This window comes from Mirounga leonina, unplaced genomic scaffold (genome assembly GCF_011800145.1).
Source record: "Mirounga leonina isolate KUSES-001 unplaced genomic scaffold, KU_Mleo_1.0 Mir_150, whole genome shotgun sequence".
In the NCBI taxonomy this organism is placed as follows: Eukaryota; Metazoa; Chordata; class Mammalia; order Carnivora; family Phocidae; genus Mirounga; species Mirounga leonina.
The window spans coordinates 32113678-32140479 of record NW_023270374.1 but is presented as its reverse complement, the minus strand read 5'-3'; the positions used below and the strand labels follow the sequence as shown (position 1 = coordinate 32140479).

The following is a 26802-nucleotide window of genomic DNA, read 5'->3' as shown; positions in this document are numbered from 1 at the left end:
TTATTAGAAGGAAGAAGACAAATGTGAAGACATACAAGTTCTGAGTAGAGACATGTGCTTGAAACCCACTGGGTTTTATGTGAAGTAGGGAGGAAATGTGAATGACAAGGGCAGAGACCCACTTCTGAAGCTTTGGACTAAGTCTCCATTCCTATTTTTCTAGGAGAACCTGGAGTGCTTATTACTCTGTAATCCCCAGGGCTTTTTTTTTTTTTTTTTTAAGATTTTATTTATTTATTTGAGAGAGAGAGAGAGCATGAGAGGGGGAGGGTCAGAGGGAGAAGCAGACTCCCCGCCGAGCAGGGAGCCCGACGCGGGACTCGATCCAGGGACTCCAGGATCATGACCTGAGCCGAAGGCAGTCGCTTAACCAACTGAGCCACCCAGGCGCCCTCCCCAGGGCTTTTTAAGTTAGGCTTGGGTACATAGTGGGCTTTTACTGATTCTGAAAGGAAACACTTACTAAATAATAATGCTTGATGAATACCTGCTTCTTTCTTTTTTCAGTATATTTTTAGTGCCTCTTGTGTGCCTTGCTTTATTTATGAGTACTTTTGGTGGGAGTGGGATAGTGGAGGAAGGAAGGTGTCATAGAAGTGTCATCTGTATTCCTCCCTATCTCAGAGGAGCTTTACGCGTTAGAGAAACAGTCTTGCGAGTGTTCCAAAAACAGGCAAAAATATAAACAAGCGAAAGAACCTAGTATAACTATATACAGAGTAACTGAAAGGATTTGCGGATTAAGAGTGTTTCAGTTGTGGTCCAGAGAGTCAGTCCCTTGGAAGTGGTGAGAACTGAGCCAGGTATTAAAGGAATTAGTAGATAAGAAAAGACTTAAAGCAAAAAGACCAAAAGACATTTAAATAAATGTCCTGGGGGCCAGAGGGCTTCCAGTTCTGTTTTTTTTTCTCCCTGTATTTACTTTTATTTGCATTTATTTTATTTATTATTTTATGGCCATAAGTTTTTGTTTCTTCTGGGATATCTTTTTCTTCTGTGCAACCTCCTCTCCTGGTTTAGGAGCAGTCTGCTTTTTTTCAGTAAGGATCATCTCAGTGTCCAGGGAGAGCTCATGTACGAGTTAATCCGACCATGAACTGTGTAAATTCTGTGCCGCATCTTGGGGCCTTTGTTCACCTGGGTGTGCACCATGGCCAGAGTCTGCATCTAAACCCTGCACATTTTTAAGCCTGTGGGGTAAAGATTCAGCGCTCTTTGTGGGCCGCCGACCCCCTGTGTGCAGCCCCGCTCTTTGGCCTGGGCACGCCTACCAGTTCTGCCGTTGTAGCACCGGATCAGCTCCCAACTGCTTCTGTATGGCGCGGCCGTCAGATACTTGGGGCTTTTCGGATCTGCGTACCCTTGATGGCCTGGGCAGTTTCACATGTGTTCTTAAAGGGAACACGAAGATTTGAACCTCTTGATTTGCATGATTTTGTAGGGTTTTCTGGGTCAGGTGAATAGCAAATCACTTTCAGAGATGGTGGGGGTGGGGGTTGCTACTAGTTTTAAGATGGCCACAAGTATACTTTTATTTTCACTTCCTAACCAAATGATAGCGAAATGACAGGAAGGACGGAGGGGAATAAATCTTTAAAGATGAGAGATGTTGTGAATTTCTGGGCAAGGAACATCACTGTATCATGCTGGTGGATAAATGCTGTGGGGGGATCCCAACATGCAGGAGCTCTTTGTAGCAGAGATAGAAATGCTTCTTCCTCACAATAGACCTGGCAGCCCTGGAGAAGGGATGGGAGGCAGGCCAGAAGTGGAGGTGACTGATGAAGGGACTGTCTATAGGATGAGTGGTCATACGGCTTGTCAGCTCCAGGCCGAAATCAGGTAGTTACTCTAAAGAAATTGAGCAGTTTGCCCTGGGGGATGGTCTGGGGCTCCCACGTGGAGACTCCCATTGACAGGAAGGGGACTTAGGGCTAGTTGCTCTGCCTTTCCCTGCCAGTACCCTAAAAGGGGCAAGAGGGGCAGCTCCCTGTGTGTGCAGAGTTCTAGGCCAAGCTTCTCATTCAGGGCTGAGGCTTGGTCTCACCAGCCACCTATATTATCAACCTCATTTAATTTAATTTAATTTAATTTAATTTTAATTTATTTAAAGATTTTATTTATTTATTTGACAGAGAGAGAGCACAAGCAGGGGGAGGGGCAGAGGGAGAGGGAGAATCAGGCTCCCCGTTAAGCAGGGAGCCCCATGTGGGACTTGATCCCAGGACCTTGGGATCATGACCTGAGCCGAAGGCAGACGCTTAACGACTGAGCCACCCAGGTGCCCCTCAACCTCATTCATTTTAAACAAGAGCAATCCACTAAAGATCATGTTCCTGGAGTAGAAGTAGTTCCTGGGCTGTACCCCCAGCCACGTGCATGTCTGTGAAGGCGGTAACTGGCATCATGTGCTGTTTTCAGTTCTGAATTTGGGAATTACAGCAACTCCCTGTGGCAATAACTGATTTTTCCTGCTGACTTTGATGGATTTTTTATAAGGTTTAATTTAGAAATGGGATGATGAGTTATTTTGAAATAATGGGGTTTGATGGATAAAAATTTTTAATACCTGGAATCTATGGGGGCAGAGTAATAAATAACTCCTAGTAGAACAGCATTGTGACACATACCAGATCTTTCTCCTCATAATCAGATCCAGTGCTCAGTTTCTAACTCTCAGTTCTACCAAAGAAACCTGGAGGTTGGGGACTGGAGATGAGGCTCGGAGGAAAGTTTGAGAAAGTCTTGTCTATCTAGTGCTTTCATGTAATTTTCTGTAAGTAGCTACTGTAATGTAATTTCCTATTCAGAAGGCCCCCAAATTGCTTCTTTTCCTAATACAAGTTGCAGAAAGTAAAGATGTAGAAAATCTTCTTGGCTGATGAAGCTGTATAGAAGACAGCCGGAGAGCTTTGGGGTGAGGCCTCCTCATCAACTCTTGTTAGTTACATCAGATAGTCGTCCTGTGTGCGTGGTACCATTTATATATTGCACGTGTCTTGCGTGTCATAAATATGTGATAGATGCTTTCTCTAAATTTAGTAGATATATGTTTTATTATAAAATCAAGTTCGACTAAAAATAAGTGCTTTGAGCCTCAAAAGTCTTGTTTGCCATTTTTCTTTCTGTCCTTGCAAGTTAGTTTGTTCTAACTCTGAAACCTAGAAAAGATTATAAAAATGAAATTGCTTTGATCTAGCCCCAAGTGCCATTAAGTGGTGAGAGTATTGGGTCTTTGTATTATACAGAACTCCCTTGGTTACAAGTGACATAAACCCAACTTGAATTCAGTTAAAAAAAAAAAAAAAGTAACAAAGCGTTCACTGACTTGAAGAATCAGACCGGGAAGTACAGTTGAGGATTCCGCCAGTGCTCTTTGCCTCCAGTCCTCTCCTGTATCTTTCTGGGTGTCAGCTCCATCCTTTGCAACTGCTTTTCTTCTGGAGGTTGAACTGTGGCTGCCTGCAATTATGGGCTCACAGCTTAACAACCTTATGTTGTAGGAGGAAAGAGATTCGTTTTCCTACCCAATCCTGCCAAAAATTAATTTTTTTTTAAGGAGGGTCTCCTAAGTTGGCCTGGCTGGGTCATGTGTCCATCCCTGGATCAGTCACTGTGGTATAAGGAATAGGATGCCGTAGCACAGCCTGACCTTCTGCCCACTCTTGTAGTCTGGAAGGTCCATAGTGGTTATCAGCAAAAAAATGCTGAACAAACACACTGCCCACTTCAGTCATGGGATAGGTATATATCAAAATAAATATTTATGTTTTTTCTTGAACCATTTGAGAATAAGGTGTATATATCATGACTTTTTATCCCTAAGTACTCCCATGAGTCTTTCTTAAGAGTGAGGCCATTTTCTTATCTAACCATTGTCTAGTTACTGCTTTTTTACTTGCAACTTATTAGCAATCTGTGGGGAGACACTTTAAGATCATGCAAAAATCCTGCTCATCTTCACATTGTTCTCCCTAGATTTAGCATTCCTTGGTGGTTCTGGACTGTACTCATTTTTCCTATAGTGGTTACAAAATGATTTTCCAACTCCACCTTTCCTCTGTATTTACCATTTGGGCTCTTTAGTAAGCAAGAGCCCTCCCTTCTCCCTTATTTATTCATTATTTATCCAGTACTGGTATGGATTCCTATTATTCTCAGCTTCTATAATTCATTACTGTCCTTAGTTACTTTGGTGCTCAGATGGTCCCAGTTTTGACCCACAATAGCTCTTCAGGTTAATTCCTATGTCTTTTCGCCATGCTGCCTTCATTTTTTTTTAGCACTCCCTTACTTTCTGACATAGCAAGAATGTTTCAGGCTCATCTCATATCTTCCCTACCTCAGCCTTGGAATCGGCTATTTCTGTAAGGAACTTTGGTATTAGAAACCAAGTTGTGAGTGCTGAGTGTGCACATTGCTAATGGGGCATCTTCACTTTTTGGCTCTTTGAGTTGTCAAAGCAAGGGGGAAACACACATACATGTGCACACATATGTACACACACCTATATGCACACATGCATAATATATCCATAATACATGTATGCACATTTATATGCATGTGTTCATATATATGCTTATTTTAGAAAATCTGAGTCCATGCCGATACCTCCAATTTAGATACCCTATTATCATCCCCTTTTATCTTCCTTGCCTTACAGCATTTCATATTTACATCTTCCCTCTTCCTCAGTGAGAACCCCGGCTCCTCACATCAACACATCAACACATGTACTCGTTTGCTTAATCCCATATCACATCTAAAATGGCTTCAAAATTGCTTCACCCACATGCCTACCAAAAAGTTCAGGATTTTTTCACTGCTCCAAAAGCTGAAAGTATACAGTCAAATACAGTTGACCCTTGAGCAACACAGGTTTGAACTGCATGGGTCCACTTATATGCAGATTTTTTCCAATAAATACAGTACAGTACTGTAATGAAGCTCAATGTGGGGCTCGATCTCACAACCCTGAGATCATGACCTGAGCTGAAATCAAGTTGGACACTTAACTGACTGAGCCACCCAGGTGCCCCTCTTTTTAAAATATAAATAGATATATTTTCTTATTTTCCCTTTATCCTTCCACAAAAGGTAGCATAATACACCATTTTGCACTTAGCTTTTCACACTTAGCTGTGTATCTCAGAAATCATTCCACATCAGTGTGTAGGATTCTTAATTGTTTTTACGGCTGCATAGTACTCTACTGTAGGTATCTGAATTTGTTCACTTTTATTCTTTATGTAGGTAGTTTCTATTAATTTGCAATTACTAAACAATGCTGCAGTGAGTAACCTCACTCGTGTATATTTTCATATCGTTGGAGGTGTATCTTTAGAGTATATTCCTATAAATGGAATTGCTAGTTCAAAGGGTATATACATGTGTAGTTTTGTTACATATTATTTGACCACTATTTTTGAAGAACCTGGGTTTCAGAGAGCAAACAAGCATCCATGGACCAAATCCATCTGTAGGTAGAGCAGTTTGGAGGTTAAATGTCTTCATTTGATAAAACTCAAGCATAAAGTTTTCAAAAGTTATTCCAAAGAGGGAGAAAACACATTTCATCTAATCTTCCTGGACAATAAATTTGGTGATATTTTCTTGTGTCCTATTTGAAAATCCCATTTATAAGCTTATAAAGAATCTTTTCTTCCTGATACTTGTCTTCATCAGAAAAGTTCCAAGAAGAATTTTTGGAACTCAAAATTGATTCTGTTGCCAAAGGTAACCTACAGAAAATCACTTTGAAGATTTCCCAGCTAGAGTATCTTCTTACTTACCCACAGATAAGCAAGCAGGTTTCACCAGTCATTTTCCTGTTTTACCAACACATTTGAGAAGGTGTTCCCTCTACTCTACACTGGCCCCAGCTTCTGGCTAGGAAAATCTAGTAGTGTCCCAGCTTGACTTTGGAAGTGCCTCAGTAACTCTTCCTTACACTCATTACTTAATGTGACTCTGAAAAATGGAAGGCAAATATAAAATATGTAAAGTCTTGTAGTAAAGATTTGTATTTTGAGGAGGTTCCGTTCCTTAATTATGGCTTGAGCTTGGTTTAGTTTTGAGTTTGAGTTTGAGTGTGAGTTGAGTAGTTCTGAGTATATATATAAATATATACATATAATGAAGATTAAACATATAGACAAAGTGTTCTAATATAATGAAGTTATATTTAGTAGATAGATAAATTGATTTCAGTTGTTGGGAGAAAGGATTTCAGATTTTACAGAAGATTAAACAGGGCCCTGAGCATGTGATTATTATGGTGACTCTTAGTATATTAATCAGCTATCATTAAATTTGTGTCCAAAAAATTAAGCACAAACCTTCTTTTGTTGAGAGATCCATTTAAAAAACTGTCAACAACTATGGGTTTGTAGATTTATTTTTCTGTATTTGGGTCATTGGAATATTTTGTTGCTAATTCTTTTGGTCATTATTTTGAGATTCAAATAACATTAAAGGAGATTTAAAGTTTTTACATTCATTAAAAGGGAGACTAGGGTTTTAAAAAAAGCCAGAAAACACAATATGGTGTTAAAAGCAACAGGCTGTGGGTCACGCGAGCTGAGTGTGGGCCTCTGCTGCTGACTTTGGGACCTTTACTGCTTTTAAACCTGTCTCTTCATCTGGAATATGAGGTTCATTTACCTGCCCTGACTCCCTCATGAGACTGTTGTTGTTAACAGTGAAATGAGACATGGAACACACAAGTGCTTTATAGAACATAAATTGCTATACAATTTTCTTAGTGAGAAGCTATATAACATGACATAAATATTCCCATGAAAATTTAGAATCTTTATAAACTGTTTCACCTGTGTCTCCTCTTCTGAACTGATAAGTAAAATCTTTGTTTTTTCCTCCGTGTTTGAGAATACAAGTCCCTTATTGAAATTTATAATCCTCCAAAATGGCAAGACCCCTTGAATTTCATTTCCTCAGGTTGAACCAAAATAATTTTCATAAAGAATTTTCTTGGTAGGTAGGCAAGCCGGTCTTCAGCCCGGAAAATCGAGGATGTACTATTTGTGCTGACCTGATTGAGGGTCCATGAGTAGTGAAGGGTGTTCAAGAGAGAGGCAGGCTGATTTCAGCAGTCAGCACGGATTGGTATTCCTGACAGAAGTTCATCATGCTGGGTTTCCCACCTCTAACAAGGCCATCTGTTTCTCTCTCTTCCCCCACACCTGATAGAAAATGCTAGGGATTTTGGCTCCTTCCTCATCTTCCATATTCTGTCCCTCGCTCACACTTACTGGTTGTATTTCTGCTGGACCTTTTAAATGATTTTCACCTTTGAGTTTTCATTGATTATATTTAGCCTAGGTCTTCATTTCCTCTTGCCTGGGCTTGCCATCTGGCCTTTGTCACACAGAATGAAGTCAGAACTCTCTGGCTTGGTATATACGAATTTCTTTGCAGCTCCATTCCTTAGTGCTTCTGTTCACTTGCCCTGTCATCCAGCCATGCAGACTGTCCTTTAACAGATGTGTGCTTAACACACTCTTCCATTCCCCAAGAATGCCAGGGTGGCTAAGAGCATGCCTGGGTTCAAATCCTTTCTTCACCATTTACTAGCCATATTACCCTGGAAATCTAACTGAACCTCACTGTGCTTCCTGATAAGATGAGGAGAGGAATAGTATCTGCCGTATAAGATTGATGTGAAGACTAAATGAGGTAATCCATGTGAGGGACGTAGAGAGCTGTGCCTGTATGTAGTAAGTGCTGTATAACTAGTAGCCATAATTAGTATTACTACTACTGTTGTAATTGCTGTTCCATGTACATCCCTGCTCAGTTGCATTTTCCCACATTTCCCCAATGATGAGTGATCTTGATGCATCCATCTATTCAATAAGCATTTATTGGATGCTTACTATGTATAAAGCATAAAACTGCTCACTGTGAGGGGTACAAACCTTAATCAAGTACATACTGTCCTCTAGGAACTTAGAGTCTAGTAGGAGAGATCAGAGACATATAAAATATTTATCCACTTGTTTGTGGAGCAACTACACAGGATCCTCCCTCCGTGTGGTTCTGAGACTGATGTCATAGTTAATGACTAACTTTGGTGAAAGATCAGAGTTTGAGTACCTTAAGCAAAGCACAGCTGAGGTGCTTTGGGAATATGGAAAAGAGATTTTATCAGCTAGGAGGGTCAGGAAAAGCTTTTTAGGGGCGCCTGGGTGGCTCAGTCGGTTAAGCGTCTGCCTTCGGCTCAGGTCACTATCCCAGGGTCCTGGGATCAAGCCCCACATCAGGCTCCCCACCCAGCAGAGAGCCTGCCTCTCTCTCTCCCTCTGCTGCTCCCCCTGCTTGTGTGCTTGCTTGCGCTCTCTGTGTGTGTCAAATAAATAAATAAAATCTTAAAAAAAGAAAGAAAGAAAAAGGAAAGCTTTTTAGAGGTGTTGCCATCTTAGCAGGACCATGCAGGATGGATAGACTTTGCCTGTCTTCTCCTCTCTCAGGAGGCATTCAACTACTGCCCTGGGCTATGGCTCTAGGTGGCCTGAAGGGTTTTCAGAATTGTAACCTCCTCGAGGGCAGGGACAGTATTGTTTTCATTTCTGAGTTCCTAGAACTTAACTCTGAGTCTTATGTAGACCATTTTCAGTAGAGGATGGTGACAGATTAGGGAAATGTCCCTTCTCATGTAACTTAAAGGGAGATTAAAATTTATTGATTCTCAGTATCTTAATATCTAGCAATTAAAGTTACTAAAGAAGACATATAAACTGAAAGTGAGGTTTTTGGAGATGTTCATATTATTTTATTTCTTACCACATTAATCATAGCCAAAATAGTCATGATAGGGTATAAAAAAGTGAACTCTGCATCAAGCCATGTAGGTATTTCCTCCCATATTTCTGTGTAGTTCTGGGAAGAAACTCTTGTAGATTCCCCATTAAAGCCTACCCTAGGACAAGAGTTCCAGGATGCGATACCGTAAGTTTCATCACGTGAGAACTTAGTTTTAAAAACTGCCCAAGAGTTTTAATTCTGAATTTCTCCTTGTAGCAAGGAGCAAGGACCAACCCCAGTGGAGAGAAAGAAGAAAGGAAAGAGGAAAAGTGAAACCACAGTGGAAAGTTTAGAGCTGGATCAGGGCCTGCCGAACTCATCCCTGCGGAGTCCTGAGGAGTCCACTGAATCTGCAGACAGCCAGGTACAGCTGTGACCGGGAGCCCTGCTGGAGGTTATGGCTGCCACACAGATCTCGCTGACGTGGGTTCTGTTGCCCTTCTCTCTCCATCTCCAGGCCACACCCCTTGTGCACAGACGCGGGCTGGGCTTTCACTGTTGCGGGGGTTGAGCACCGAAGACCACAGACTTTTTCCCATAACATCCTGATCCTTATACTAATGATCTCCCAAGGTTTTGTTTTAGTGGTGTTTGCTTCCTCCTTGGGAAGTAGCATGGTATTAGGCTGCAGAAAGAATGAATATGGAAAACAGAATTGTGGGGCACTCTGGGTAAGGCTTGGGGGGCCTGACTTGCCATGTAGGTAATGCTTTTAGGGCTCAGAGTGCTAGGCCAGTGTGCATAAGGACATTTTCATAATCCCAGATACTGGAAAAGTCAGAGATGTCTGTATTAATTTTGCCAGAATAGTCAAGGAAGTTTGGCTAAACATGGAAACAAGGAGTTGCCCACCTGAATGAGATTTCTAAAACTATGCCTGAGTAAGCCCATGACTGACTGGTAGGAATTTCCTCCCTCTGTTGAGGCATCCTGTCTTGGATAGGGGTTCTGATATTTGAAAGTGCTGTTCCTCGGATATCCACAACAGTTTATCTGGGTTATGCTGCTGCAATGGGGCCCTGTAACATCATCCAGCTACCGCACCTTCAAGTATCCTCTGAACCCTCACAGATTCCTAGATGGTCTTCATTGTAGGAAAGTGTCAGCATCTGATGTCTCGGTGGTAATAAGTAGTAGTGTCTGGGGTGTCAGAGCAGAGACCCCCCTCGCTGCCTGTGAGCTCAGGCTAGTGGCTGTCAGGTGTCCTGATGGGCTGAGCAGCGGGCATGGTGGGTTGATGGGAGTTCGCAGGGGTTTGAGTGTTTCCAGGATGGTGATCTGTACATGGGACTGGGGGGCAGGTTTTCATGTGGAATACCTCAGGTAAAATTAAATGTCGCAGAGGTGACCTGGTGTAGAAACACAGTGGGAACACAGAGAGAGGCCCAGGATGTATGCTTTAAAAAATAAGGGAGGTAGTGTTTGGTTTTGGTTTTTGCTCTTTAAGGTTGAAGTATTGGAGAGAGAACCAGCTGGGGAATGGTTCCCAGAAGTGTTTCTGCTGCTTGGATGTGATGTGTACATGAGACGAACCATGTGCTCTTCTGTTTGAGGAAAGCCACTGGGCTGCTTTGTTGTAGGATGTTTTCTCTCTACAAGGTCACAAGTTACTTAATTATAGATGAGTCCTCAGATGGTGACTCATGAATCTTGTTTTGTCACAGTTAAGATGTCTCCTTGCATTTCAAGGAGTGGTATGAGATTCTCAAAGTAAGTCTTAATAAAATTGGTATTACTTAGTTTTTAAAGAAATATATGGTAAGTATGGTGAATTCGACTAAAACCAAAACAATTCTATCTCCCTAAAGTCAGAGCTTCCAGCTATGCTGGAAGGGATCTGAAAGATGACGGAGTTTACTTCCCATCCCTGTTTTACTGGAATAGAAATTGATTCCAGAAAGAAGAAAAAAGTCACTGTCATTGATGAACAAAACACATCTCACTGGATTCTGAGACTAGATGTACCTTCTTCTCAGGGGACCTTGGCAATTTGGAACCTCTCCCTCAGCTAGATTTCATTTTGAGTGAATTTAATTCTTAAAAGAGTTGTGTTTAAGGAAGATTTCTTGTGTAAAGTAGGAAAGGCCTCCCATGCATGTTAGTGAGTGTAGAAGAGTGTATTCTTTCCCGTGCAAGCTTTTGCCTTTGACTCACAGAGCGTCTCTCTGATGGGTATGTTTGCCCTGCAGAAACGACGCTCAGGACGGCAGGTGAAGCGCAGAAAATACAACGAGGACCTGGACTTCAAAGTGGTAGATGATGATGGGGAAACAATCGCTGTTCTCGGGGCTGGCCGGACATCCGCCCTCTCGGCTTCTACACTGGCTTGGCAGGCAGAGGTACGGCCTTTGGATTGGGGTGCTGGCCTTGGCTGGACGGTCATTTTGGCCCCATTTTGGGTGTAGAGGTTAGTTAAAAAAATCTTTAAAAGGGAGGGGCACCTGAGTAGCCCAGTCAGTTAAGCGTCTGACTCTTGATTTTGGCTCAGGTCATGATCTCGGGGTAGTGAAGTGTGGCACTGGGTGTGGAGCTTGCTTAAGATTCTCTCTCTCCTTCTCCCTCTGCCCCTTTCCTACCGCTCTCTCTCCAAAAAAAAGAGAAGAAGAACGTGCTAGATACAGTGACTACACAGAATGGGAAATGGACAGGAAAGGGGGGAGGTCAGGATTTTAGGAGAGGCATTTCCAACGTGAACTAAAGCCCACAGCCTGAATGGTACTGCGGGTTGTGGTATGATAGACAGACAAGCTCAGCTGGATGCTGGGGTCTGATCTGAGGAGTGGTGGGAGATGAGCCCTGAGTGGTAGGAAGAGTCATATTATGCAGGGCCTAGATATTAGCTAAAGTATTTGGCTTTTATACTGCAGATCAAATGGTAGGGGGGGAGGGGGCACTGAGGTCAGGGTTCAAGCAGAGAAGAAACAGGATGGCCCTATTTGCACTTTAGGGATTTCCATTGGCAGCAGTTTCAAGGAGGAAGAGGGACCTGATATCCAGACGCTAGAAGGAAGAGAGGTAAATGTTGAAAAGGTCTGTGCCAAGGAGCTGACAGAGAAGACATTAGAAGCAAAAGAAGAAACAGGCTGTGCATATCGGAGGGGCATCCTTGCCAGCAGCACATTCTGGGACACAGCCTGGCTGTTGTTACGGAATCAGTGTCGCTGACTTGGCAGAATTCACGCTCTGCATGCGCGGCAGAGCACAAATACCTGTCCTTCCTCCTGGGCACGAGGGTGGCTTACTGAAGCCGATAATACTTTATCTTTTTAAGCCACCTTGCCTCCAGCTTAAAGCATTTTCATGTAATTTCACATACCCTTTCACTCTGTGTTTGCATGGAAAGGAGCTAGGAGCAGGGGTCCTTGTCCCTGTTCTAGCAATCAAGAAACAGGCACAGAACCATCCAGGTCATGGGTGGCCAGTGGCTAGCATGTCAGAGTTGATTTCAGGGCTCTCTGCCAAGAGTTATCCAAGCAGTGAACACAACACTTAATAGGACTAGTAATTTCATGTACCGTCAGTGCAGTACTCTTCGCACGGATAGTTAAGAGTAGTCCTTGCAAGACTGCTGTGAGGCGCTAGGATTGTATTGCTCCGGAATGGGTTTTCCTTCCTTGGAGATGTTATGGTTGGTTTGGTCATTAAAACACTACAAGGGAATTTATTTTCTCCTGGTAGTCATTTAGCCTGCCATCAACTATATTTCAGCTGTTGTTATAACTTCTTTCCTGGTACCTGAACGGCAGCATTAGCTGATCTGACAGAAATAATTCAGGAAATTTTATGTATCTTAACAAGGCTCTTTTTATCCTCTTCAGGGTACAACAAAGAGAGCTAATCTATGGTGAAACATAGATAGAATTTTAATTTGTATTAATTATGCCTCAAAAATTGGCACTAAACTTAGGCAGAAAGAGGCCTGATACGTGGTTTGGCGAGCACGGGGATCTGGCCCCTGTGGCCCAGGCCTGGCCCAGCAGGCAGGGCGGATAGACAGCCTGCAGGGCATTGAGCGGGCCCCACTCCGTGCTCCGCAGAGCCCCTAGCTGCTGCACCTCCTGCTCCACTTGCATCTGGTTTACGTTTGGGGCTTCCTGGTGAGGTTTGAACAGATTTCCCAGGCTGATGCAAAGTCTGAAAGCCATGAATCTCATCTAGGATTCCAGACAATCCTCAGTGCCCAGTGGCACAGAAAAGCAGTTGAAGAAGATGAGGCTTTTTCTTGTGTCCTTCTCCCGAGGCCTTTTGGATGGGTGTCCGCCTGCTTGCTGCCTTTGGCTTAGGCAGAGAAGGGTGTGGAGTCACCACCAGAAAGGCCCTGCTGCTCCCTCATTGCATTTCTGTGCAGTGTCTTATCAGCATGCTCTGCCCAGTTCTGTGGCCCTGGCCCCTGGCCCAGCCCCACATTGCAACCTCAGCATTGTTATCTGGTGGTGAGTTGCTAAAAACATCTTTACACATGATTCACTGGAGCCCAGGACTGACACGGTAGCACAGCCCTGCTTTGGAGTCTAGAGGACAGTCCCCAGACTGGGATATGGGATTCTGCGGCAGGAAATAAGTTTCCATCCTGACTGTGACTCTTTGCTTTCTTATTCTTTGTCAGACGTATGTTGGTGCCTGGAACAGAGACAAACTTTTGCAGTTGTTGCACATTTACAGTGTATAGAATTTTTTTTTTTTTTAAAGATTTTATTTATTTATTTGAGAGAGAGAGTGAGAGAAAGAGCACAAGAGGGGGGAGCGGGAGAGGGAGAAGCAGACTCCCTGCCGAGCAGGAAGCCCGACGCGGGACTCAATCCCGGGACTCCAGGATCATGACCTGAGCCGAAGGCAGTCGCTTAACCAGCTGAGCCACCCAGGCGCCCCAGTGTATAGATTTTTACAAGGCTATCTCAGTTTCTGCCTTCTACAATTTGTGCAGCTTATGTGACTTTGCCTTTTAGAACAGAGGACTTTAATTTGGATGAGGCTTCAATTCCCTGTGCCGTCCCTGTGCCTCACTCGGTGTCTCTGCAGCCAGCCCTCTGTTGCCTGGCCTTTTGCTGTGCCTGGCAGGCTGAGCCCAGTTGTTTCCTTCCTCAGGAACCCCCCAGCTCCCCCGAGCTGTGGGGGGAGTGCCCCTGCTCTGTGCTCTAAGGTGGTTGCTTCTTAACTCCTATATTAAATCAAAATTCCTGCCTGATTTTTTTTTTTTTTTTAAGTAGGCTCCACACCCAGCATGGAGCCCAACACAGGGCTTGAACTCACAACCCTGATATTAAGACCTGAGCTGAAATCAAGAGTTGGACGCTTAACCGACTGAACCACACAGGGCCCCCCTCCCTGCCTGATTTTTTTAAAAACGTGGCCACACACTATCTGTTTACCCCCATTTATTTCCCCTCTTCATTCTGTGTAATGCTTTTGCTCTGCTAAGACTGTTTACTTAGTATTCCGTATATGCATCCTGTTTTCCTGTGGACTCATTCTTTCATCCTTTGGGTTCACTTCAGCTTTCCTTCCTGCTTCTTGTCTTCTTATGAGCCATCATTCCTTAGGGCCCAATTAAAACCTCACCTATTCTGTGAAATCCAAGCTATTCTTGCTTTCTGCACTCTTGTTGGACTTCGAGTTACTGTCACACCACTTAGAATTTACCCTGGGACGTTTCTAAGAAGAATGTTTTATTTTGCTTTCCCTGCATGAATGTAAGCCCCTGAGACTGGCCATCTCACTCGATGCTACTTTTGCACCCTCCATGACACTCAGTAAATACTTGGTGATTTGAAAAGTGATTTGCTTCTTGCTAGAGCCTCTCCCATGTGCCTACCTAAGTAGAAATAAATCAGGTGGTTGGTTGAGGTTGGGGGCAACTTGGGTTGGAAATTTTTGAAATTTTCCCTAAGGAAAAAAAGTTTAAATTATATGAGTCTCTGACATGAAAGAGAATGAATTAAAATGGCCTTCTTTGAAGGATAATTTGAGAAAATTCCAAGTAGCTGAGAACAGATGGTTGTTATGGAAGTTGTTTTTGGCAAGCAGATTTAGTTTATATCTGTGTGTATCTGTATACACTGAGTGTTTATACACATATGATCATGCTTATGCACAATCTCTGTTTAGAAAAGTCCTAATTTTCTAGTTTCCTTCCTACTTTGATGTGTATTTTGGAAATGCTATTCCCTTTTCCTTTTATTAGGATAGGGCAAAACCTGCTCTCAGTATTTTCATGATAACCACTGATTTTTTTTTATTCTAGTGTTCATCCCCCTTTCTTTAACCAGTGCCAAAAGATAAATTGAAATTTTATCTCAAATTCCTTAATTTTTTACTAGAAAATTTTCTATGGTGAAGAATGTTTGAAGCCCTCTGTCTTTTTATTACTCAGAGTAAAGTTCTGTCCTTTGTTGTCCACGTGTTAGTCTTTCCTTGGATTTGGCTGGTCCTGCTTAAAAACTCCAAATAGCCATCAGAATCCTACCACTAAAAACCATCTTCTTCTATTCTTCATGGTAGACAGGAATAAGAATGTTCGAAGCAATCTGGTAGTGAGGAAGAGGTCTTTGTTCCTTTCATTGTGTGTGTGTACATGTATGAATGCTCCCTGGCTAGTCTGGGTTATACAGACTTGAGAGTAGGTAGGAAAGGTAGTCAGCAATTATGAGAGTTTAATGCCGGTTAACAGCGATCTGACTCGGTGCCCTGTCTTCTGTGTTCCCATAGCACGTGCTTTATGCTATTACAACCACGTTGTATTACAAAATCTCTGTTTATTCAAAAATACTTACTGAGCACCTGCTACATGCCATGGACTGTTTTGTGCTGGAGATAATCTCATGGAACAAAAGAGACAAGAATCCCTGCTCTCACAGAGGGAACCAAGCAAATGGAGCAGGAAGCCTGCAAAACCATGAACCATGCACGTGCTCTCTCCCTCACATTTGCTGCATTTTGAAACTCGTGGGATAGAAGGCCAAACAGTGAAGCTCAGAGCTTCCAAAGGGTGGCAGTAATGAGGTAGAGGCTGGGAATAAACCAAAAATATAATAAAATTGTGTAGTTTTTCATGGTGGTAAGTCCTATGGAAAAAAATCAGAAGAGGAGTGATGTGGAATTGACGAATGAGGGTTGCAGTTTTAAATAGGGTGGTCCTTTTTGGCCTCACAAAGGTAACATTTGAGCAAAGAATTGAAGGAAGTAAAGGAGCGAGGGAGTCATGAGGGAGAGAAGAGCATTTCAGGCAGAGGGAGTAGCCTATGCAAAGTGTCTGGGGTAGACACAGGCTGCCAGTGTATGTGAGGAAAACACAGGGAGACCTAAGAGGTAACAGGAGGTGGGAGGTGAGATCCAGCAGAGTTTGTAGGCCTTTGAAAGATCCTTGGTTTTACTCTGAGTTAAGAGAGAAACCTTTTAAGCAATTAAAGCAAAAGAGGGACATAATAAAAAGGGCCATTCTGAATGTTGTATTGCAAATAGACTAGTTGAGCAGGAGTGGTAGCAGGGAGACTAGTTAGAAGGTTTTTGGGAATAATCTGCGTGAGAAATTAAGGTGGTTTAGACCAGGGTAGAAGCAGTGTTGGTGGTGACAAATTGCTGGATTCTGGACATATTTTGAAGATGGAGCCAACATGATTTCTTGGCTAATCAGACATGGTATGTGGAAAGAAAAGAGGAATCAAGGATTACACCAAGAGGGGCACCTGGGTGGCTCAGTTGGTTGGGCGGCTGCCTTAGGCTCAGGTCATGATCCCAGGATCCTGGAATTGAGCCCTGTGTCAGGATCCCTGCTCAGCTGGGAGTCTGCTTCTCCCTCTCCCTCCCCCTGCTTGTGCTCTCTCTCTCTCTCAAATAAATAAAATCTAAAAAAAAAAAAAAAGGATTACACCAAGATTTTTGGTTTGAACACCAAAAAGGATGGAGTTCCCTGTCACTCAGATGGGAGAAAACTGCAGGTGGAATAAGTAGGGGTGGGAGGTTGGCTAGGCTAGCAGGACTTTTCTTGTAGACATCTTAAGTGTGAAATACTTCGGAGGTAATCAAGTGGAGATGGCAAGTAACGAGTAGATACATGAGTGTGTGAATTGAGGGGAGGTTCTGAGCTGGATACGTAAACTTGGCTGTTGTCACGATGTAGTCCATATTTAAAACCACTTGACTGGACAAGATCAGCATGAAATGAGTATAGATAGAAAAGAGTAAAAGTAGGCTCTAGGGAGCTCCAGAAATTAGAGTTGATACGGGAGGATTCCTACTTCCAGGGAAGATACAGTAGGTCATAGCAGGGTAACACTCACTACAAGGAAAAGAAAAACTATAAATTGCAAAGAATATATTTTTAAAGACATCTGATATCTGTGGAAGCAACAAGAATTAGATGAACTAAAATTCCAGACAGCAGAGAACTATTCCTAGATGAGCCGACAATTATAGACTGTTTCTTCTCTGGAAGCATTCCTCAATTCTGGGCATGGGTTGAGGATCAGGTTTGGTGCAAACAGACTATTCTGGGTAGAAGAGAAACCATCTGACCCTGTTGGTGATGGAGTATACAGAGCTGGTGAGATGATTGGAAACTAGAGGAATCCCCGAAGCAACGGGCTTTCCCCAGGAGACTTGTTGAATTCTGGGGTAGCCCAAGAAGTTAGTGGCTCGTCCAGAAGGCAGATTTCAATCTGTGTACCGTGAGACTGTACTTAGAGGGAAAATCTCACTAAAGGGATGGGCCTACTATAGAAAAACGGACTCTCCCTTAAGAGAGATTTTAACCTGCTTGGGATTGAAGACTCCAGGGCACAGGAGTAAAAAGATCTGCCAGACTCGAGTAGATTGATGCTCAAGAAACAGGGTAAAACAAGAGATGGACTGAATTTTAACAGTAACACAGCCCTGACCCAATTCAGTCTCTGATTGGACTTAAGGGACCACCCCCTCTCATAGTTTGTCTAAGAGAAAATAGGAAACAGTTGTGGAAAATATTGTTTGGAGCTGCTATGGTTCCTTTATTCATAAGATCTACCATAAGTAAAAAATTACTGGACATTTGAAAAGGCAGGAAAAAATGTGACTAAAAAGCAAGAGAATATATATAATACAAGCAGACCCTAAATGATCCAGATATTGGAGTTAGCAGAAAAGAACTTTAGAATAACTGTGATTGCTATGTGAAAGAAAATAAAAGAAGTTGGGCAACAAAGTTTTAAAGTGACGAATTCCAGAGAAATGTATCTGTAAAGAGAATCAAATCAACAGTCTGGAATTGAAAATTCCAATTTAAAAACTTAGAACACAGTGGATGACTTTAAAAGCAGATTAGGTACAGCAGAAGATAAGATTGGTGACTTTGAAGACAGTCAATAGAAAATGTCTAACCTGAGACATAGAGAGAAAAGAGAATGCAAAGAACAGAACAAGGCATAAGAAACAATTGGGGTGCAATGAAAAGGTGTAATGTATATCTGATTAGATCCTAGGCATGGAGGGGAGATGGGGGCAGAGGAGTATTTGAAGATAAAATTAATGGCCAAGACCCAGCCCCCCCCAAACTGATGGGGGGTATCAACCAGTAGATTCAACATCAGGTATAACTTCCATGCAGGAAAAATACAAAAGTGAAAACCATACTCAGGCATATCTGAAACTGTAGAAAACCAAAAACTGAAAAACCACTAAATAAAAACTGAGCACTAACATTGTATTAAATGGTATGATATTGAATACTTTCCTCCTGAATTTGGGAATAAGAAAAAAATTGCACTATTATCATTATATTCAGAAATGCACTGCAGGTCCTGGCTACTGCAGTAAGGAAAATGAAGAAATAAAAAGTTTAAAGATTGGAAAGGAAGAAGTAAGATTCATTATTTGTAGACGACATGACTGTATATAGAAAATTCAACAGAATTGGCAAACCATTAGCCTTAAGAAATGTGGATTTATCTAAATTTTTGGATACAAAGGCAATATACAAAACCATCTTTTATTTCTATAAACTAGCAACATGAAATCAGGAAAGGAAAACTGTAAAATGTCATTTGTAACATCATCAAACATATTAGATATCCTAGAATAACTCTCAAAAGATACACAGGCCCTCTCTATATGAAAAACATTGCTGAAAGAAATGAAAGGAGACCTAAATAAATGGAGCGATACATAACGTTCAGGTATTCAGTATTGTTAAGATGTTGGTAATTCAGTCCCAATCAAAGTCTAAGCAGGGTGTTTTTTGATACAAGTTAATAATTAGAAACACAAAAGACCTAGAATAGCCAAGGCAGTCTTTAAAAAAAACTAAGTTATAATGCAGACTTATAATCAAGCTACAGTAATGAAGACATGGTAGTGTTGCCAGAAGAACAAGTAGACCAATGGAACAAAACAGGAACACTGCTCAGTAGGGCTCCTACTAGCCACATGTGGCTATGAAGCACTTGAAATACGGCTAGTCTGAATTCAGATGTGTTTTAAGTGTGAAGTACACATTGGATTTTAAAGACTTAGTATGTAAAAAGGATATAAAGTATTTCGTTAATAATTTTACATTGATTTCATAGTGAAATGATAAGTTTTTAGGTATATTGGCTTAAGTAAAATATATTTATTAAAATTAATTTCATCTGTTTGTTTTTACTTTCTTAATGTGGCTACAAGAAAATTTTAAATTACTTTATGTGGCTTAATGAATGACCTTGGTAGCAGCAAAAGATTCTTTAAACAGGACACAAGAATACGTAAGAGAAAAGATTGGTAAGGTAGATTATGTAGAACTTCTGTTCATCAAGAGACAAATTTACAGAATCAAAAGGCAGATCATAGATTGATAAATAATACTTGTAATCTATATAACTGGCAGGAGTTTTATTCAGAAGTGTGTAAAGAACTCTTGCAAATTAAAAAAAAAGGACACTTCTTAAAATAGGCAAATGACTTGAGCAGGACCTTCACAGAGAGGTTGCCTTCATTGCCAATAAGCATATGAAAAGATGCTCAGCATCCTTAGTTATCAGGGAGATGTGAATTAGAGAGATAATACTACATGTTCATGAGAATGGCTAAAATTTTAAAGACAATATCAAGTCAGCTGGAACTCCTCCCATACATTGCTGATGGGTGTAAAAATTGTTACAATCACTTTGGAAAAAATTTTGACAATATTCATTAAAACTAAATGTACAACCTACCTCATAACCTAGTAATTCCACTTTTATGTATATAACCAAGATAAATGAGTACATTTGTCCCCCAAAAGACATACAATTTATATGAACGTTGGAAACAAACCAAATATTCCTCAACAGTAGAATGGATAAATAAATGGTAGTATATTTATGCAACAAAATACTATGCATAAATACAGAAGAATGAACCACATACTATATAATTTCATTTACATGAAGTTTAGTAATAGGCAAAACCAATCAATGGCAGTAGAAGTCTGAATAGTGGTTACTTCCGATGGGGGCACGAGTCTTCCAGAATGTCAGAAATGTTATGTAACTTGATCTGGATGGTATTTATACAAGTGTATATGTGTATATGTAAAAATTCATCGATTGTACACTTGAGATCTCTATATACTGTAAGTATGCCTTAGCTTAATAACTTTTAAAGTGTTATGTTAGCATATCTGGTAGTTCCTTGCTGATGAAGACTACAGCTCATCTATTTCTGTAAGACCAGTGAAGAAACATAAAAGACACTCAATAAATAATATGAAAGAAATTTAGGAAGGAAATGAAATAGGAAGTTAGGAAGGAAGTTGGTTCATTAATCTACTTTCTCTTAACCTAACACTTGTTCTTTGCTCACGGCCCACTTGCCACAGTCAGAGCTCTGTTGGCTGCAAGGTTGGGGTAGTGATCTTCCGGCTTAAGAAAGTACACCCAGTTCTGGCCTTTTGCTGTTAGCCATCCTGACAGTATTAGATAGATCCACGTGTCTGGAGAAGGGGGAGAATTTTTGATTAAGTGATGTAGATTAAGAATAATAACCATTTCCAGTCTGTGACGCTAGTGAGTTTGATGCTTTATTCCCTCATGTGTCTCCTCTCTTTCCCTGTTGCTTGTATTTAGCATTCAGAGTGACAAGCATTTCTTGTCACCCACTGCTGCTGGGCCTCTTCAAGGTATTAGCTATAGCAGTGGATAAAACAAATAGGAATCCCTGCCCTCAGAAGGTTTATACTGTAATGGGGGAAGACAGGCAACAGTCAACTGCCTTCTTCCCCTTTCCTTACTTGTGCTTAAGAATCAAGCAGAATGGGGCGCCTGGGTGGCTCAGTTGGTTAAGCATCCAACTCTTGATTTTGGCTCAGGTCATGATCTCATGGTCATGATATTGAGCCCCATGTTGGGCTCTGTGCTGAGCTGAAGCCTGCTTCGGATTCTCTCTCTCTGCCCCTCCCCCCACGCCCACTCCCACGTCCTTCCTATCCCCCCACCCCTACTCATGCACAGGTGTATGCACTCTCTCTCTCTTTTTTTTTTTATTCTTATGTTAATCCTCATACATTACATCATTAGTTTTAGATGTAGTGTTCCATGATTCATTGTTTGTGCATAACACCCAGTGCTCCATGCAGAATGTGCCCTCCTCAATACCCACCACCAGGCTAACCCATCCTCCCACCCCCCTCCCCTCTAGAACCCTCAGTTTGTTTTTCAGAGTCCATCGTCTCTCATGGTTCGTCTACCCCTCCGATTTCCCCCACTTCATTCTTCCCCTCATGCTACCTACTTCTTCTTTTTTTTTTTTCCTTAACATATATTGCATTATTTGTTTCAGAGGTACAGATCTGAGATTTAACAGTCTTGCACAATTCACAGCGCTTACCAGAGCCCATACCCTCCCCAGTGTCTATCACCCAGTCACCCCATCCCTCCCACCCCACCCCCCACTCCAGCAACCCTCAGTTTGCTTCCTGAGATTAAGAATTCCTCATATCAGTGAGGTCATATGATACATGTCTTTCTCTGTTTGACTTATTTCACTCAACATAATACCCTCCAGTTCCATCCACGTCGTTGCAAATGGCAAGATCTCATTCCTTTTGATGGCTGCATAATATTCCATTGTATATATATACCACATCTCCTTTATCCATTCATCTGTCGATGGACATCTTGGCTCTTTCCACAGTTTGGCTATTGTGGACATTGCTGCTATAAACATTGGGGTGCACGTACCCTTTCGGATCCCTACTTTTGTATCTTTGGGATAAATACCCAGTATGCACTCTCTCTCTTAAAAAAAAAACAAACAAAACCAGGCAGAACAAAACTTGAGCAGAAAAACAAAAGCTTAGTCTGTCTTCCCATCCCTTCTTCCTACTATATGGTAGGCACAGTTCATTTGTCTACTTGTTGAGCAGTGGGAAGAGACTCTTGTCACTTTGGATTAACTTTGGCATGGCACCTAGCACAATGCCATGTGTCTAGGGGAATGAATAAATATTTGTAACCTTTGGGAGCACCTGTCAATGCCTGCTGATCTCTATACTTCTTTTCTGCCACCTGTCCTCCTAACCTTTTTTTTTTTTTTTTCCTTTCCTCTATTACTTTTCTAGGGGAAAGTTGATTTAGGATCTTAGAATATATGTTTTCTGTAATGATACGGCTCTGGGACAGCTGAGCCCTAGATTGGGTAGGACAAAGACAGTGAGATGTAACATAAGTCATCCTTTTGGAAAGTTCTGATCAGGAACCCAAGTTATTTTGGGAGTTAGGGCTATCGTGATGAGTGTTCTTCTCGTATACTGTTCTACTAGATCTGACAAGGTCATGTAGTGCATAGGATACTTCTGAAATAGAATGGCTCAAATAAAGTCCTAGAAAGAATGTCAAACACAAGAATGTTCTGACTCAACATACCCTTTTTAAGTTTGTCATTGTTTAATCAAATACTCTGTAGAAAGAGATTTCATGGAGCTCAGGAGCCTAGAAATGTTGATGTGTATCTGGGATAGAAAGGAAGAAATGAATTTGTTTTCAGTTAGGATCTATAGTCAAAGGATGATCAGTGAAACAACCATTTCCAGCCACAGAGGAGAAAGATGGTATCATTTAGTAGAGAATAATTATACCTTGCATTTGCATAGTGCTTACTGTTCCAAAAATATTTTCACATACCATTTTATCCTCCCAGTAACCCAGTGAGGTAAGTATTTTTAACTCCTATTTTAATAGATGCGGGAACTAAGAGGTGTTAATTGACTTATCCAAAGTCAGTAGCAGGTAGGTGTTAGAATTAGGACTCTCTGATTCCAAGGCCCCCAGACTCCTGTATGTTACACCTTTCTGCAAATTTTATGCTACAGCATGTAGGCAGGTTTGGCAGAAAAGGGAAGTCCTAGGACCAATTTTAGTGATACTAAAGACAGATCTGAAATTAAGAGTCTGAAAAGCAGAGTGGAAGGGGAAGGTGTTAGGGTTGTGCCCAGAATGTGTGCAATCTTTTGATCACTCTGTGGACTGATAGGAGGGAGGCCTCAGCGCTCACGGGTGACTCTTACAGAATTATCTCTTGGATTCTGTGGTGCCAGTAATTTTCTGTCTTTTTAACTTTTCTGTCTCCAGGAGCCTCCAGAAGATGATGCAAACATCATTGAGAAGATCTTGGCGTCTAAGACCGTCCAGGAGGTCGGTGGCTCATGTACCAGCTTTTCTATCACTAGCACAGGTTATACCCTCTGTGAAGAGGTACTTGACTTAGAGAACCTGGAATGGTCGTGACTGGCCAGAGTGAGAGCTAGGCAACAACATTGTCAGGCTAGTCAGTACTTACTTTTACCCCCATGGAAGATTTTAGATCATAAAATTCTTAAATACTTGAGAGTAGAACCCCAAATAATTTTTTTCCTCCATAGTGATCCCAGCAAAAGGTATTTGTCCTTTAGTTGCTGTAGCCCATGGAAAGTCCTCAGGGGGCCAAAAAGAAGACATGGAAAGAGTCCTATTGAAAACCTCTGGGGGGGTTTCTTTAGACATGTCAGGGCCATTGTAGGGATTCTCTAGAGAGCATGCCTGGGGTGAGGGTATGTGTGCTGGTGAGAACACAGTTTTACCTTCAAGTTTTTATGAGAGCAAACTTCCTTACTTCGAGAGTGAACAGCACTGACATTTCAGGGTGGTGGTTTGGGGGCATGCCAGAAACCCAGGTTTTCACTTCCACGGCAGGCTCTGGTCCTGACAGCTCTCAGAGCCCTGGGCCAGTTTGCGTTTCTCAGCTGAGTGCTGTCCTAGCCTGGACCCTGGAAGGACACCAGGAGGATCATTTTCTTTTTTACCTTCTAGCTAGCTGTGGATTCATCCTTTGGGAAGGCTGCTCAGTAGCTGTCAGGAAAAGAACTGGGAACATCCTCAAGAAATCTGTACTAAACCTCCTCAAGAAATCTGTACTAAAACCAGCAGGGGTGTTGATTTACCTGTTTTCTTGTGCTGCATAAGGGTGTTCTGAGGGGTCTGGCCTGTTAACTGCTTGCTATTGGTTACAGGTTCACCCAGGAGAACCCCCATTCGACTTGGAGCTATTCTACGTTAAGTATAGAAATTTGTACGTCTTTTTCTTGTATTATTTGTATTTGGATTTATATGAATAAAATTCACTTTCCCTCATCACATCATCTTCTGTATTTTCCAAGAATGGCCCCTGAAGCCTGACCCACAGATCTCAGTTGACTCAAGTTCACCTTAGACAGTGGTGCTCACTTTTGGCTGCACAGACAGTCACCAGGGAAGCCCTTGCTCCACTCAGGACCAGCTGACTCAGACCCTGGGAGTCAATCCCAAGGATTGGTGCTTTATTAAAAACTCCCTGTGCCATTCTCATTTGCACTCAGGGTGGAGAAGCACAGTCCTATAGCTCTTGAAGTTTTCTTTCTTCCTGTGCTATGTGCCCACTTGCCCTGATGTGTATGAATGATAACCCGCCTACGCCTGCCCTCCCCCCTGCTCTCAGGCAGGTCCTGTAGAAGCTGCAGGGGGACCGGTCATTTGGAATCGCAGCACCGTTTCGTTGTCTGTTTGTGCCCTTAGCACAAGGCCCTCCTCAGCCCAGTCTCTAGCAGTTTCACTACAGACCGCTACCTCTGGGTTAGATGGTCACCCTGTTCACTGAAACACTTAAAGCTCAATGATTTGGTAGTTTGCACTTGTCTCACAGTTTGTGTGTCTTTGGATAGTTCCTACTTACATTGTAAATGGGCCACAATGGAAGAGCTGGAAAAGGATCCTCGCATCGCACAGAAGATCAAGCGATTTAGGAATAAACAAGCCCAGATGAAGCACATTTTTACTGAGGTGAAGCAATATTTACCAACTAACTTGACCGCTGCTTTTCTTACAGTATTAAATGCTGAGTTTAAGTTTCTTAAAATCAAAGTCCTGTGCAGATCCATTGCTCAAGTCACATTGCTAAATGTGCACTGATTTGCAGCAAAACCAGTCCAGATTTAAGCCAAAGAGAAAAAATAATCCACCAAGTTAAAAGGATTGAGCCTTACAAACTGACAACTCATAAGAATGTGCATCCTGGTCAGAATATCTATAAATAGCTAGGGCAAAAGAAACGTGCACAAAACTCTTTCATTCCCTCCTCCCCCCCCAAAAAAAACAAATCCAAAAAGACATAAACTTCGAATGTAAAAAATAAAAACTATTATTAAATATATTAGAGAGTAAAATATTAGGGAGTAAATAAGGAAATTTATATAAGCTTGGGTATTTCTAAGTATGGTACCTATGGCGAGAGGAAGAATTGATGGATTTGGACATTAAACAAATCTATAGTGTCTATATATTAGAAAATACTACTAAACAAATCTTAAAAGTAAATAATTAGGAAATATGTGCATTACATATGTATACGTATTTCGTAAAAAATATATAACTTACACACATACATATATATGTGGCATACATTCTTCTTATCCAGTATAGGAACCTTCCTGTTTATATTCATATATACCTACACGCACATGACAAATAATTTTAATGATAAGGAATGCTTATTAATCATATAAAAATGCAGTCACTTTCACTAGTAGTTTAAAAATGCAAACTAAAATAGGAATTTTCTGGTTTTTATTTACCAAATATTTGAAGGTTTTAAAAATAATTATTACTCATTGCTGGTGAGAGTATAGGGCAGAGACAGTCTTGTATCTAGCAGGTGGGAACATAACCTAGTACGACCTGTCAGAAGAACAGATGGCAGCAGACGTGAAATGTCTCAAAATGTTCACATCCTTTGTCCGGCAGTTCTAATTCTGCCATGTATTTTAAGGAAACTGTTGAGTCTTTGTACAGAATTAGCTATGATACTCAGTCATTAATATTGGTGAAAAATTGTAAACAAACACACTGTTAGATGATAGACATTTGTTAAATTATGTGTACATCCCATAGAACAGAACACTGTGCTCTAGTAAAAGTGATGTTGGAGAACAGTTGTTAATGACGTAGAAAGAAGCTACAGTGCTATATGTCAGCCTCTTACAGTGTCGGGGGCAGTTCCATTTTGGGGAGTGCAGGAGAAAAGAGGCACCATAATAATGTGCAGAAAATGTCTTGAATATACATGAAAACGCTGATGTCATTTTTTCCGGTTAATGGGATCATGGTGACTTCTACTTTTTCTTTTCTGTATAGCCTGTAGTTTTAAAATTTTATACAGATAACTTTAAAGAAAAGAAGTCATAAAAATTATTCTTAAAACGTAGTTGGCAAGCACTAGTCCTCAAGAGCGCACTCAGGTGCCATCAAACTATAGTACGTTGCTGCAGTACTTAACCAACTCATTCTTCATGTTGTGTGCCTTTTCCTCAAGTGACAGAAAATTACTTTAGGATAATGTCAGTAAGCATTCTTCTCATCCCAGGTTGGGGTCCTTCATCTTTAGTCTTAGCGGTCAGCCCCAGCCCTCTCCAGGATTGTTTTAAAGAATGTGAAAACCGTTTCTCATGGCATTGTTATTGTCATAGAGAACTGGGAAAGAGAAGAC

At 41.5% G+C, this 26802-nt stretch overlaps 1 protein-coding gene across 5 annotated transcripts in view; it reads left to right on the top strand.

Moving 5' to 3' along the window:
- Positions 1–26802, top strand: part of CHD6 (chromodomain helicase DNA binding protein 6) — a 195950-nt gene that overhangs the window by 71126 nt on the left and 98022 nt on the right. For all 5 annotated transcript variants that reach the window (XM_035006336.1, XM_035006335.1, XM_035006337.1 and 2 more), the window contains 5 exons: positions 9040–9187; positions 11013–11162; positions 23379–23441; positions 24296–24354; positions 24983–25100. In XM_035006336.1, coding sequence (XP_034862227.1) covers positions 9040–9187; positions 11013–11162; positions 23379–23441; positions 24296–24354; positions 24983–25100 — 538 coding nt within the window. The remainder of the gene's footprint in view (positions 1–9039; positions 9188–11012; positions 11163–23378; positions 23442–24295; positions 24355–24982; positions 25101–26802) is intronic.